Source organism: Mesitornis unicolor, unplaced genomic scaffold (genome assembly GCF_000695765.1).
Source record: "Mesitornis unicolor isolate BGI_N332 unplaced genomic scaffold, ASM69576v1 scaffold32993, whole genome shotgun sequence".
NCBI lineage: Eukaryota > Metazoa > Chordata > Aves > Mesitornithiformes > Mesitornithidae > Mesitornis > Mesitornis unicolor.
The window spans coordinates 1-15,769 of NW_010175884.1; the positions used below are offsets into that span (position 1 = coordinate 1).

Genomic DNA, 15,769 nt, shown 5'->3' on the forward strand with positions numbered 1-15,769 from the left:
TTGGAGTACAGCATCTCCCTTTCATGCACTAATTGACAAATGCATACAGCTGGAGCATGTCTAACTTGCATCTCCTTCATTAAGTCCTTCTTTTTTTAACATACAACCCCTGGTCACCAACTGGAAAACATCTAAGCTAACCTAGCCACATACCATGTTACCATTCATCATCTGATTCTCCTTCTGGCAGATCACAAAGGAAACTCGGCAAGAGCCTTCCATCAGACCTGCACTGCTAACGGCCTTCTGGAAGTCAACAGTCAAGACCTTCTGCCTAAGCATTTGTGCAGCTTTGCATTTAAAGCAGCTATGCAAACAATGGCTCTGGCTCTAGAGATTTGAAGTGTTGGAGTAAGAGACCAACCTGCAAGAAATCCCCCGCGTTCTTACTGATCCCATGCAGTGCATACAGGAGACACAGCTCAGTCATGACAGCACGGACAGCTGCGTTACTGATCTCAGACAGCTTTGCTGTGAAAAGCTTCACTACCACATAGTGACAGTGTGCCTACAAGAAATGAAAGGAAGGTGAATCGGGTTCCTGTAGAAGTTAGAAACTCTTACAGTATATTTCTTTATCAGGCACTTCGCTGACCTCAGATGCTCGCACAAGATCAACAGAAGTTCTGTTCCAGGCATCCTCCTTGCTCTTTCTGTGGTTCAGTTCAGCTTGCAAATTCTTTGCTGCAGCTTCCACAAGCCTATTTCACAAAAGGGAAAAAAAAAACAACCTCACAAAAACCAGGTTATGCAATAATATCACATTAACAAGATCATTTACTTCTGAATTCATATGAATTTCAGTCTAACTGAACTATCAGAACTACTCAGAGGTTGTGTGCCATGACTGAACACATTGCCCAGTTATGGCTCTAAAACCCCTATCATCACTGCTGCAGCTACAGAAGGGTAAGACACCATTTGACAGCACCTATGTGGCGCTTGAATACTTACTCACATGTAGGTATCTTTTCTGCTCTCACACATCTTTCACAGCAGGCTTTAAAACCCAAATCGTTTCTCTCCAGATAGATTTCTAAGCAGTTTGAACACTGTTCGTATTTGTATGCTCAGAAATACTTTACATTTTAAATAAGAAAAAGGTATTTCGAAATGGAACAGAGTAACTAGGCTATGCATAGGCTGTATGTAGCCCCTAATAACCTCAAAGCACTTAACACTGACCCAACCTAGTGAAGTGTGTCACTTCCTGAAAGCATCACAGAGCAAAGCTTTGCAAACCTCATCTCGAGAACCTACCATTAACAGGGCAGCACATCACTACCACCTCCCAAGACACACAGTTTTATTGGTGCTTGGCTCAGTCTAGTAAGTGTGAACTCACCAGGCAGCACGGGCTTTGTAGGCCTCCACCAAGCTGACTGGATCATTGATCCGCACAGTCACCGTCCTAGCAGCCACATGCTGTGGCTGAATACGTTGCCTGGACAGATCATTTAGGTAGGACACCATGCCAGTAACTCGCTGCCCAGAACTAACTTGGGTGTAGCTTTTGACAAGGAACCTGAAAATAGAAAGAAGAAATAGCAACTCTTAGTCATGAGTTGTTTGAATGGAGAGGAGTCAACTCACCTATGGTCAGACTAACCAAGACCAGTTGTAGGCGTGTATTTTCTGTCAGAAGTAGGGCAAAGGACAGAAACATGAAAGTTTCATGGCAATACAGGATACTCTTCTGCTTATCACTTCAGCTACAAAGATCGTAATGCCAAGGCAAGAATACCTCTGGAGAGAAGCCACCATACCTAGCTGTCTGCAGCATCATGACTGTGTTTTCCCCCTCATAGGTGCAGGATGGAGTGAATGTGACATAGATGTCAGGAATGCCACTGCAGCGAAAACACCACATGCCATCCGACATTCCTCAATACCAGCATTGGCAGTCCAGGAAGCGAATGCCTTCAGCCCTGCTGTCAGTGCATGGAGCTGATGGACAAAAGCAAAGCCAGTTTAGACTTTTTTTTTCCATTCTTAGCTTGCATTCATACATGCTAAGTACTGCAGCTTCCAGAAAAAAATGTAGAGTCAAAACCATGCTTCCAGTGTCCCACACAGTCTTGCCTTTTTTGTAAGGACTCTTTCCTTAGCTGAGCTGTTTATATTAAAGCCTCTACACAAAGATTTGAGAACTCCATCCTTTCTGTCTCTATGCATTATGTTCAACATATGCATGATGTTTTCAATTGCATATTGTCACACTAGGTTCTCAGACAGAATCCCTAACTGAAAACTGACATGTTACCACCTCACCTAACTCCTCAGTATAGTACTGACACCTTTGATCAACACACCAATTCTACCCTAGTGACTTGGAAAAACAATCAAGCAGCTACAGCACAAGCATAAGACCACTTTTCACCCCCAAGTGATATGCCATCATTCCTGGAAAGTCACCTTTTAAAAAAATATATTCACACTAGCTTTCTCTCTGTGCATTACTCTGTATTTTTTCATAAAGGGCAGCTAAATGAAGAGTGTAAATAAAGAAATAAAAGTCACCAGCACATACTGGGTTCAAGATCTCTGAATCGAAAGAATTACAAGATGTCTCACAAGTGAAAGCCAAAAAGGCTTGATGCCTTTCCTCCCATGCTGTAAAGAAACCTTACATAAAGTCAAGAGAGAACACAGTACCTCTGGCAGCTCACTCAGATCCCCTTGACTGATGTCTCCACTAATACGATGATAGGTGTCTTTTATGTAGGCTCCCACAAAGTGAAAAGCATACGCTGTTGCCAGAAGAGGAAAGAGTTTGTATTGTTGGGTCTGATAATCCAAGATCTGGGGTTCTGGTTCTCTAGAGCAAAATACAGATGAGTTAATATGCCAGTGGCTAGCAAACTGCTTTGAAGTCCTATTCAGCTCTAGGTAGCTTCTCCACTTGGACAGTACAAGCTGCATCCCTATCAAGCCAGACTAACACCACACAGCAAAAGCCTCTGGCAGGAGGAAGGCATTTTAGCAGTCAAGAATGAAAGATTACTGACTTCCCAGGATGAAACAGTGTTCTGAAATTGTTAAGTGCCAAAGCAAACAACATCAACCACTGCTGCTCTTCTCTACAGTATTTGGGAATTTTCCCTCAGCACTTTTGTTTTGCTGCACTTACCCTGGCTTTAGCTCAGACTGGTGTCTCACTGCACTATAGCGGATGGCAATGGTACAAGCCCGGGACAGGGAGCGAGCTGAATCGCCTACAATGAGAGATCGGATGAACACCATGGTCCCGTAGGTCAGCTTGTCACTAAGTGGTTTCACATAGGTGCCATCTGGTTCAACCTGCAAGAAAAAAAATGCAACCTGTTGTTATTTAAAGTTTCCTCCCTTCCACACGTTCACATTTCAAGCTCTAAACTCATCAAGTAGCACCTACAAGCAACCTACAATCTCGTTGGTACACTACTCAGTCACACAAAGACATTTGGAGTGTCCATTTCCAACAACATATGCTGAAATTCACTGCTTTACCTGGGCATATTTCATCAGCATGTTTTCCCGAGGAATTCTGAAGTTGTCCATTTTCAGGTAGCCATTATCCATTTCATCGTAACCAAATTTTGGCCCGATGTCACCCACTGTAATACCTGCCACAGACAAAGCCGCTTGCATTACAAAATAGGAACTAAACACCACACGAGAGGTTTAAGGCTTCTCCAATAAAGAGACAGTTTAGTTTTCTAGCAAGTCCTGGCACTGTTAGGAGTAGCAGCTAACAAGGACCTTTTCTCTCTTTGATAGAAAGTAAACACAAAAACATGGGGATATTCATAATTTACATGCAGTCCTACTATACACTTACTGGGAGAGCTGCCTCTAAAGATCATCCAGCTCACTCCTACCAGAGGATGATGAAAGGTATTCTTTCCCTTTCAGAAAGTAGAAGGACATGCTGCCTCACAGAATGCACAGCTGGGAAACACTGGGACAGAATCAAATCCCAAACTTCACACAAAGTCTGACATGAAAGATGATTTAGTGGTAGTTCAGCCCTAAGAAAGATTCCTCTAAGCCCTGCGACCTACCATCTACTTACTGAAATCAGACAGTGAAATAAGCCATGCACATTAACAAGACCCATGCAGCCGCTCATAGCTTGAGAGATACAGATCTAACATGACCCATGACTGCTAAATCCTTAACATTAATTTTTACCTGGCAAAGGTTCATGGGTGCCCAGCTGCCGTATGGGAACAATGAAGGCATGCAGCCCTTTGCACTGGCCCTGAGTGTAGAGCTGAGCCAAAACAATGGCATGGTTTGACGTCTTTCCAACTGCAAAAGGAGTGAGAGTCAGAAGGAAAAAAACAGTCAGCCTTCTCATACACACAGAATCTCTCTCCTTAAAGCAGGGTCTGAGATGACCTTAACCGCATTACACAGTAGAAGAACACATTTACAGCACTGGTTATCACCCAAATTCTACAGCTAGACCAACAATGTTCCTCAAGTCAATGAAAGTTGCACAATATGATTCTCTTGACTATACAACACCAAGTCCTTGGCAAACCTGCCAGTGGAGCTGAAGAAAATATAAACATTTTGATACAACCGATAAAAAAACCCCATGAAATCCATACTGTGTGAATGACTGAGAAACAACTCAGAGCACACGGATAACCCACAGTTTTAGCAGGCTCTGATAAGTCTGTTGCTTGCTGTGCAGGAGTAACTGCCTTTCAGCCAAGACTCTGGATCAACTTTCAATCATCAGTCTGATATGACAGATGAGACCACCTCCCTAAGTTTCTCCATACATCTTCCAGACTTAGACACACAGTGATGCACTTACGTCCACCCGGCCACCACTTAATGGAGGTCACAGTGGGGCTGTTGAGGATGAATTCCTGGGTAGCAGGGTCATAAGTAGCTGTAGTTTCTAGACCCCGAAGATGAGTTCCTGAAAATAGGCAAACACATCGTTTCGGCAGAAAGTCAGTCACAAAACAGAGACAAGGACAGAATTGGACAATGCAAAGTTGAACTCCAGTAGTAAAGTCCAAATTTTAACTTTGCTTTTAGGCTATATAAAGCCCCAAATATCAGCCAATTAAGGAAAAACAAGTGAAAGTCAGACCCTATTCTGGGATCTGAAGCCAATTCTCAGAAGACATGTTGGTTTTGGTTTGATTTGGGTCTTTTTTCCCCCCAGTAGTCCAAGACTAGTTTTCCAAGCACCTCCAATCTGACACCTTTTTGCTATTACACACCAGAAGCCCTTTCTCAGTTAAAAAGGTCCACAAAAACACTATCAGCTGGATTTCGCTAAAACTGCAATCTGATTAAATTGCAAAATAAAAATCATATACTTTTCAGCCACAAGATGAAATTAGTAGTGCCTATCATCTCTTCATTCCCTCATGAGGCCTACATTCTTCCCACTCGAGGGAGCAGTTTCTCCAAACAAGATCATCCATAGCTCCAAGACAGCAAGTAATGGCATGCATGTGCTAGGGTACTGATGCAGGTAGATGAAGAAACTGCAAAAAAAGATGACGGTAACAATTCCAGGAACAGTCTTTGTCTTCTGTCCCCTGCTCTTTACTTCATACACACTTGTCCCAGCAGTGGCATTGTCTCTGCACGCGTAAAAAAACAAAAAAATCACCAGGTCTACTTGCTTAAACTAAACAAGCTGTGAACACTCCTGATAGTCTGGACAGAGAGTCAGTGACTCTGCACAGAAGCTTCAACATGAAAAAGGCTGTCACCTTGATGCAACCACGTTTTCAAAGCGTGGAGTTCAGGGTAGACTCCCACAGGCAGCTTCAGACAGACTGACTTCACTGGGAAAGGATCTCCAGACCTCACAACTTGAATGATTCTCCACAGGCTCGCAGGTCCTTTCTGCTTCATACAGTCTCTACATTACACTTCAGCACAAAGGTGAATCCAGCTCACTTTTAGAAAATAATTATCATCTGCAACTCTCAGGTGTCAAAAATAAAGTTTACCAAGGCACAATACCCTCCTTCTGAAACTTGGATTAAGCATTGCAATCACAATAGTGCTAGGGTTACCAAAATCCGTTTCAAAGCTTGAAAGCAAAGGAAAAGCAACAAAGAACAAAGTGTACTTGAGACAGAAAATTTAAAAAAAACAACATTTCATGGTCCAATTAAAAAGAACACATGGGAGTGAATCAAACAACTTGGGGAATAAAGCTCCCCAGAAAACACAAACACTGGAACCAAGTTATCCACATGTCCTCTGATCCAAGGGCAGTCCCAAGGTGACAAGCAGCTCTTACTTCTTTTTTGACATCTCTTTCAGTGCTTTAAAGCTCTGTCCTTTTGTCTTCACATTCTGAATGTTAGGTAGAGCAAAGCAGAAATCGTACTGGAAAGAATGGTTACGTGGAGAAATGAACAGATGTCATCAAACTGACATCACCGTAGCCATATGCAATGATCTATACTGGTTTGAATGGCTCAAGAGGAGCACTCGGCATGCTCAAATACAGAACTACAGACATCAGAATCTCCCATAGGAGAAAAAAATGGCAAGCAGCACATGGCATAACGATCTGTTAAAAATTTCAGAGGCAGTCCACTTTTCCCTCCAGCCACAACTGCATGCACACAGACTGCAGGGTAATGCACACCGTTTTTCCCAGGCTGGGGAATTCTTCGTACACAAAGCCATTCTTACAAATAGCATTTAGGGAATGTACTGTACCATGGCCCATTTCAGTCTGGGCATAAGTGCCAATGATCTCCAGGTTCCAGGCAGGCATGAAGAAGCGATCCTGCTGCTCACGGGTTGCCTGGGTGAGAAGGGTGGGGAGGAACATGCCCAGATGAAGGTCCAGAGGCTCAGGCCGTCCACGATGAACAAAGCTGTGAAGAAGTGTCATGGGATGGGAGTGTGAAGGGAATGTTACAGGAGGGAAGCAAGCATGAGGATTCATGGTGGAGAATCAGGAAGAGACAAAAAGAAAAAAAATGATTCATGCGTAAATCAGAATTCAGCAAGTGTATCTTAGAAAGCCAGAGCACTGTCCTTTTCTCGGGCCTAAGTAATAAGAAATCACACTGAAATAAACATGCTGCAATGCATTTCCTTCTAATGATACATAGAATGCATTTGCAATATTCCTGTATTTTTCATGCACCATGATTGATTTAAAAAAAGATTAATTCAGATCAAGAGGAAGACCAGACCTTCACTATGGTTTGGAAACTAGAGCATCCCTAAGTTAAACAGGCTGAGTCAGAATGTCAGTTTGTTGAAGATGTGATCTGGCTGGATGAAGCGAGCCCTCATCCAAAGATATGAGGCCCACTTTTGCTTTTCCATGGATAGAACCTAGCAGATGTCCCAGTTTATCCAGCTGAATAAGACAGGTTTTCACTGAACTTTCTTTTTAAAAAACAAAAGTCCTAACTGTCTGTCTACTTCACTTGTTTTTAATTACAGATCAGGCACGACTAGTATATATTACATTCCAACTCAATCCCCTTCAACTTTTGCTATTTTTAAAAGCTCTCTTAAAAGGACAGTGCTCTGCATGTGTAAGTCAAATTTGTAAACATAAATAACTTGCCAAGAAGGCCAACATTTTTCAACCTGTAAATCATCAGCACAAAGTCTCCCCAATTAAACATATTTCATTAGAACTACTCTTCCTCCAAGTTCTGTCAAACATCACCATAGGTAGTTGAGTAGTCTATTAAGTTTTCAATATAAAGAATTCAATGCCCATTAAATCTCTTAAATATTGATAGCTTTGAGTATTAAAATAGTGGGGATATAGATTAAAGATCAGTACCTCCTGTACAAAGGTTGTCCATCTGGCACATTTATGTATGAAATAATGTAATTGGTCTTGAATAGGAACATCCACATATCTCTATTTAAATAAGATACGCATTATGAAAAGAGCACTGATGTAAGCTTAGCTCTAGCTCAGCTGGCACTCTTATCAAAGTAGGAAGAATGCATTTTTGTGTTATCTCAACACACATTAATATGAACCAGCTTTATCCCTAGAGCTCCCTAAGAACTGCAGCCCTTTCCTTTGATATTCTCAGGCACTTACCAACAGACTCAGTAGCAAAATGTTCTAAGCTTTTTGACTGCACAGTGACCAACCTCAGCAGGGGGCTAATGGGTTATTAGGAGTACGAGAATTTACGTGAGTACAGTACTAGTGAGAAGTACACAGCTGACAGTCCAAAACTGAAAGAAAATCCTTATTTACTAGCAATAGCTATAAACCAGGTAAAAACAGTACAGTACTTTCATTACTCCTTTTTGCTTCCTTTTCAGCCCTGTGTTATGTGTGCTTTTTCCTTCTTTATTTTGTTTGGTTTTTTTTGAGAGACTTACTATGCAATAGCTTAAAATCAACACAGGTTACCAAGTAGATACTCACTAAGATAAAACTGAGTAACTACCCAGCCAGGCTAGGATTCAATTCTATAATCCAGAGGTCTGTTTCCCTATAACCACTTGCTAAACATCAGGATTAAGCAGAGCTCAGTGACAATTACTGCAGAAGCTTGGCTGATGAAGTAGTTATATACTCAATGTTCACAGCAATAGTGGCATTTTAATTATGCAGCTTGGAAAGTACTACCACCATATTAGTTCTTATAAGTGTCAAAATACTAATTTTAACATCAAACGACTTGAGAACTATAAGCAAACCAGACCACCACCAGGGAAGTACGTGAAATGTGAAATAGCAAGTAAAACAAATCACTTTGGTGTGGATGTGTCTGATTTAAAGAAGTTGGTGTGAAAACTGTGAAAAAGCAAACAAGGCCAGGAGCTATTTATGGTTGTCTCTCAGCTTCCACTTTTGAGCTCAGTTTGCTCACTCCATCTTTGCTAAGCAGAACAGATGACAGCATTTCCACTGTTGTATCTTCTACAAAGGCTTCAGCTACCACAAGTTGCTGTGATGGAATAGCCAGGCAACTGGCATCACCATCTAACTTTTGCAGTTGTCCAGACTTGTACATATCATGCTTTCCAGGTTCTACTCTTGCTGGTATTTAACAGCCTTTCCAGGTTCTGGGCTAAAAGACTGTGTGCTGATCCATGAAACCTTCTTCCATTGGAAACACTGAAAGTCGTTTTCAACAGCAGTAGGAATAAGATGCTTTTCTTTGAAACAAGATCTTTCCACGAAGTGAGACAGCTGCAATGGAGTAGCATCTGGAAGAAAAATGCTTGGGGCAAAGCAGACCTTACCTTCAAAACCATAAAAATGCACAATCTCATTCATCACACTACGTTGCATCTAAAGGTACACTTCTGACCTGTGTGTGCAGGCTGATCATCAACTAAGAACCCTGAGGCACACATGCCCCAAATTCAGGCAAAAATAAAAACCAAAGTACGGCTGACAGATGTATTCGAACCAGTTCAGCTCAAATTCACACTCCCAGGGCTTCGAACAACCTCTTCATCTTAAAACAAAAGTAAACAAAGTCAGTGATCAGCTAAGAGGTGCATTCTGGAAAAAACAAAACTAGCCCTGTGATGTGAAATGAAGCAGCTGTCTGGCTGTAGGGCAGGAAACATCAATGGTTAAAGAAACCATTTTACCTTTCCTTTTTTAGATTTACCTAGGGAGCATCATCAGTTTACAAACTGGAGTTATAGAAAAGAGGTTACCCATTGATCCCTGAAGGGAACTAACCATGTCCCATTTCGGTTTGGGCGTAGGTGCCAATTATCTTGACTCCACGGGCCAGAGGCAGCCATTTCTTCTTCTGAGCATCAGTCGTTTGGGTCTCTAAGGTTTTTTGAAACATGCTGAAGTGGAGACCGAAAGGTTCAGGAAAATTGCCCAAGCATGTTCTACAGGAGAGAAATAGAGGGATCTGGATCTCAGTCTTACTCTTACTGAAGAGCCTGAAAGGCTTTTCTCCAGCTGTAGCATAAGACAAATAATCTCTTTGCCTATTTCAACCTTTTTTTGACCCACAAACAACTGCCAAAAATGGAGACATCGGAAGCAACGCTAATGGGGAAATCAATGTTTCTTTCAGGCATTTTCTTCACGCCATGAGTCCTGCTGTTGCTATGTAACTTGAAGAAAACTAAACTATTTTATAAAGATGCATGGGGAACTTACAACTGAGGACATGAAAACCAAATTATTTTCTCCCCCATCTCTCAGGCTTGGTGGGAATAAATCCCACTACTGCTAGTAGCCTAGAACTAGGTCCTTATTAACTGGAAGCACTACGTATTGTACAGCTTCTTTGGTGACCAAGTGCTTTTCAGAAAAGCTCTGCATTACCTGTAGCTGTTTCTATCAGTTGTGACATCAGGAACTCACCTTCAATTAAAATTACTGCTACAGGCTAGTGCTGGAGGGAACAGAAGGAAAATCAGACATTATTCTTAATGCTAATGTCTAATAATTAGACATTATTCTAATTCTTTTAATAGAGAAAGCTCTATTTAATAGCCACAATGTGGCAGACAGAGTACATTCCCAAATAAAGCAAGCTCCATAAGACAAACATGCTAGGAAGTTTCACTGTGTGGAAGCTATGTAGTAAATGACAGCATCTTTCCTTCAACATTCTGCAGTCTAAACAGTTTTTTCATGTTCAATTTAATGTATATGAATGCTTATTCCATCCAAACCCTAACATGGAAGAGGAGGAAAAATGAGCGCTCTGCATAAATACCTACACACAAGATCTCTTCCAGGAGAGAGACTTTTCCAGGAGCAAAAATACTGCGATCAAGTCATCTAGTGCTGGTGATTAATGCAGTAACTGTGCTTTAAGCTGGTGTGAGGGCAGGTACAGCATCTAGAGCTCCTGGAATCAAGGCAGACAGTTCCCTTACCAGAAAATATTCTATTGCCTACTGCAGCCGATGTTTACAAAGCCAAAGTTGCACAAGGGCTTAAAAATACTACAGGAACAGCAGGACAATATTTTTCAGCATTTTTGTGGTTTATTCTTTTAGTCCAGGACCCATATAGCAATAGCAGCACCCTTTACTTCCTCACTGCCTATAGCACAGTTACTGTGCATCTCTTCCTTGGGCCTAAAAAGCAAAAACTTACAGAGAGAAAATGAGTGCTGGCTTTGAAATATGCTGTTTCAGGGCAGCTTGTGAAAGGCTTGAACAGTTCTTTGCCTATTTTCAGGAGCCACTAAAAGAACTTGTGGAAGAAGTGCAGCACATGCTTTGCTGTCAGAAAAATCAGGTCAGACACTGCTGCTCTGAAGGTAATGCTCCAGAAAAAAAAAACAACAAAACTTCTTAAAGGTCACATCAGCAACTTTCACTGCCTATCAGTGAATTAAATCACAAGTGCCAGATATTTCATGCTTAACTAGCAACTCCTCTGATAGGAGTAGGAAGAATGACATTCTGCAAGCAGATACTTTAACATCCCCGTGTCAGAAGGTGATACTATTTCACTGATTATAAATACAGCATTTTAACAGGTTTTTGCATTAACAAAGCTGGAAGCAGAACTGAAAGCTAGCTAATTTACAAGAGAAACTTTTTATCTCTGCATACTCCACACTGAATTATTAGGTTTTTCTAACAATTTTAAAAACTTGAATGACAATCAGAGAATCCCATTTTCCTCACACACAATGTGAACACAAGAGGCGCTAGCTGTGAGGGGAAGAAAAACAGGTTTTCTTTCCTTCTTTTTCTTTCTCCAAACTCTGACTCCGTCTCCTCCCAATTTCTACATTCCCACTTGGCATTTCTCACTACCCACACAGCTTGTTGTCCAAAGGCTGCATTGCATAACTGTTCAAGTACTTTGCTACACCAAGACTGAATGCAGGTCACTGCATCGAGCATAGCCATTTGATCAACGACCAACTATCGCCTTCTTGGTCAGAAGTCAGATTTGCTATGACAAGCAGTGAGTCAAGAGGAGGGCTGCAGTTCCAAATCCACTTACAGGAGAAGGACACGTAGTAATACGCTACTTTGGCAAGACAGATATTTCCAGATTTCACAGCAACCAATGCCACCCACATAGTAAAGGGCACTTGTACTGGACAGATAAGTTTGATAGCGTATCTGTCAGTGAACAAAGTACAACAGAAGCAAAGTCTGTGTTTACAGAGACTCCAAAGCTAAATGAACAATTGCAAAGACATTCTCAGGCTGCAGAACTGGGTCACAGAATAGGGTCATTTACATCAAAGCAAACTCGCAAGCAAACTTTTCTAGCTTTTTGCAGTTCTTGAGGTAACTCTCTCACGGAAGAGCATGAAGTGTCGCCTCAGTGGGGAAGGAGCAGCGGGTATGTCTGACCTGTGCTTACTAGGCTTCAGAGTTAACAAATGCTATGCTAATAAACTTCTTTTCTAGCTATATCAAAAAAACAAGTCAGACTCATCCCCTCCAAATTAATTTAGCAGTGGCAAGGAGTCCCTACTACAGTCGTTCTTGTTTGATATGCCTAAAGTTACTCTAGGATTTTAGTGTCAAAATGCGCAGTAACAACAAATTCGCACAGGGAAAGTGCACACTCATGCAATCTTTATGAATACAGGAATCATCTGTTGACTTGCAGGTCCTCAGATCGTCTCTTCTCCTGTGCCCCAGTTTCTCCCAAACGTTTTTCACTTCTTCATTTAATCCCATTTTCCTCAGCAAAGGCCATTTAAACTTCAAGGCGAATTAAAGCTGACCAGATTGCTCTCTTCAAAGAGCTGTGTAGCATTACACATCAGAACAATTTCCCATTTTTCATGCTGATGTACATTTTGCTGCAGTTAGACTGTAAAAGAAATCTTAAGTATTAGCACTTTAAAGCTGTTGCCTTTCATAAACTGTAGTCACAACAGCAACTGCAGTGCTGACATATGTTAAGACACAGGAAGAACTGACTAGATAAGAGGCAATTAAAATGGCTTCTAAATGTATTTAATAGCTTCTCTTATGTTTTGGAGTCCAACAAAGCCCCTGCAGAAACAGGAAGGAGAGGAATTCAGTTCGATGTGCCACAGCAGCAACAACTGTTTAAGCATATCTACAGGGCAGCTGAAGGAAAAAGCATTTCTTGCGTATTCACAGATCAAGCTATAATGTTGGTCACTGAGGATACAAAGGTAGCTAGTGAAGTTCTGGCAGTATACAAAAGCTACAGGAACAAAACCCAGCTCAAAACTCTCAAAAATTGTATATGTAAATAAACCTGTCCCTGCTGTCTGGGGATAGTCATAAGGCAAGAGGGATTACTGGCAAAATATCTTAAACTTCCATATGTGAAAATCTGACAGTCACAATAAATCCAACTTGACATCAGAACCAGAAGGATTGCAATGTATTTCATAAACTTCATTCAATGCATGTCGCAACACCATATCCGTTCGGTTTTCCAGTTTGAGGTAACCTTGGAAACCTGAAAAAACCTTGGAAAACTGAATAAACAGAGTTTTTCCAGGTCAGCTTTTACACAAATGAAGCCCCTTCTTGTTAGCAACAATTAGCACATTTGTATACGTGACAGATAGGAATTTAATTTTGCAACTTCAGTGGAGTTCAGCCAATTTAAAAAAATGTTTGAAACTCAGCAGGTGAGAAAGTGGGGACAGATGTTAAAATGCAAATGAAATCAAAGGATGAAAAAGCAATAATTTCTGCCATTTATTAAGGACCAGTAAGCCAATATCCTCCCTTGCAAACATGAAGCATTACAGTAAAATCAAGAGTATTAACAGTATGCAGTTCTTGGAGCAAACAGACTTCACTTGTAGGTAAGAAGTCTGTGTTACTACTCTTCACTCTTCTCCATGTTATTATTACAGATGACACTGGAAAAGGCAGTCAATCTCTAGTAACTGCAATTATCTTTTGAAATCCTCAATATCTGCAATTATAACCGATTCTGAATTAAAAAAAAAAAAGCAGGCCTTTCCCATTGTTTCAGTTGATTTTAGATCATGAATTTTGACTAGTCACACCTGACTATTCGTATCACATAGGATATGGATGTATTATTTGGTACCTATATGAAATAATAAGCTTTCATCAATTTAAAGTTAAGAATTTCTTATCTCCCAAATAAGTTTATGAAAAGACAAAATTAAAATCTATCATTTGAATACTTCAGAAAAGTCCTGTTTTCATAAAGCACTGTCAGCAATGCTACCAAAAGCTTAATGGAAATTTTTAATTTTAATTCTAAGCTGGAATACTGCTTAGGCTGATCTGAATTTTCTCCAAGAAAACAACCAAAGAAACTTCCCTATCACCTCTAATAACCCTTGTGAAGGAAAAATTAATTATTAACTTGATATGCAGTCCCTAAATAATCTTTATACAGTCACTGAACTTTCTTCTTGTCATCTTGTCCACCAATGCCAATTTTCAAAAGAACATTTTACATTACTTCCACAAGAACTTTCATAACATAGGTCAGCGTCAACCAATTTTTTTGAAATTAAAACTACAGCAGACAAGATGATTTCAACTAACAAGTCCCAATATTCGTGCCCTGAGGCCAATGATAGCTTTTCTACAAATCCAGTCAGAGGCGAGCTTGTGATCCCACCAGTGCATTATTTCATTTGCAATGTTCATTCAATGTGCCAGAGGATATATTCATGGTATTGCATCCAGATTTCTAGAGCTGTGCAATTTCTCACTTAAGCAGTTTCTGATTACATCAGAATGAGTTTAATAGAACTAATGGGAGAAACACATCAAAGTCAGGAACCAAGTTCCCTGCAAGCTGGAAGGAATGAAAACTCAGCTGTAAACACAGTTTTACTTTTATTAACTTAACCCAAGGGTAATACTATTAGATAAACAAAAGGTCAGTTAAAACAAATAGCCTCTAGGTCAAAGGGAACCACTACAGCACCGGGAGCTTGGAAGATGGAGGCGGGACTGATCGTTACAAACAAGAACCTATAAACTGTCTTGGAACATTCTCAAGTATGTCTGTAATGCAGCTTTATTAGGTCCAAGTGCAAAATTAAGTCATCAGCTTAAAGATACTTCATTAGATGCTGCAACCTCAACAGATCTATTCAGATTCAAAATATTTCAGTATATGTTTTATCAATTTTGGAGGAAAAAAAACCACAAACTACAAGTCCCATTTTTTACTTTCTGCGCTATATATAACAGACAGGGTGCAATTACTAATGATGCATTTCTAGTTAAAAAAAATAAGAAAACACAATATTCAGGAAATCAAAAGGTTCATCTGAAATTCACTGAAGGCAACACTTCAGTGAGCTTCTGTGCAGGTCTTTAGCCTTCTCTGGACAGCAAACATAGGAAAAAGCACAACTCTAATGTCCTTGGGGACAATATAAGTATATACAAGAAGCAAATGCTACATTTAGGTACCTTTTAAACCAGTAGATCTCCTCCGGATCTGCAATTCCATACTCTCTTAACTTCATCACCATGAGAGAACTCTTCCTGATGGCTTGCTCATAGCGCTGGCTACGGGACAGGAAGTTCAAATCCTCATGCTGGAAGTCTGGGTCATTAATAACTAAGGCCTCTGGGGACAGAACAGAAGAGGAAAACAAACTTTTTGTTGTCACAAACCTGAGTGAACAGGGGGTGAGAAACCATTCAGCGTTTCACTTGCTGTACCCCAAGGTACAAGTAACAAAACATTAGAAATAAAAGTTAATAAAACCAGAAGGAAAGCAAAGGTTTTGGAGAGAGGGACTCTAGCAACAGGACACTCTCCCATTCTACACACAAACGACATTTTATGTTTGGAGCACTCTGGACTTGACAGGATGTTAATTCACTGCTGCAAGACCTGCAA

The 15,769-nt window shown here is 40.7% G+C and overlaps 1 protein-coding gene across 1 annotated transcript; it reads right to left on the reverse strand.

Annotated features, from left to right (window-relative positions):
- Positions 1-307: 307 nt before the first annotated feature.
- On the reverse strand, positions 308-15,493 carry ACOX1 (acyl-CoA oxidase 1, palmitoyl; the record flags this gene model as incomplete). The annotated part of the gene is given in 12 exon segments (XM_010181576.1): positions 308-508; positions 596-701; positions 1,346-1,525; positions 1,767-1,863; positions 1,866-1,947; positions 2,656-2,818; positions 3,131-3,300; positions 3,490-3,605; positions 4,174-4,293; positions 4,811-4,918; positions 6,697-6,857; positions 15,334-15,493. Coding segments are annotated over 12 exon segments (1,664 nt in total), but the record flags the coding sequence as incomplete, so codon positions are not given.
- Between the last annotated feature and the right edge of the window lie 276 nt (positions 15,494-15,769).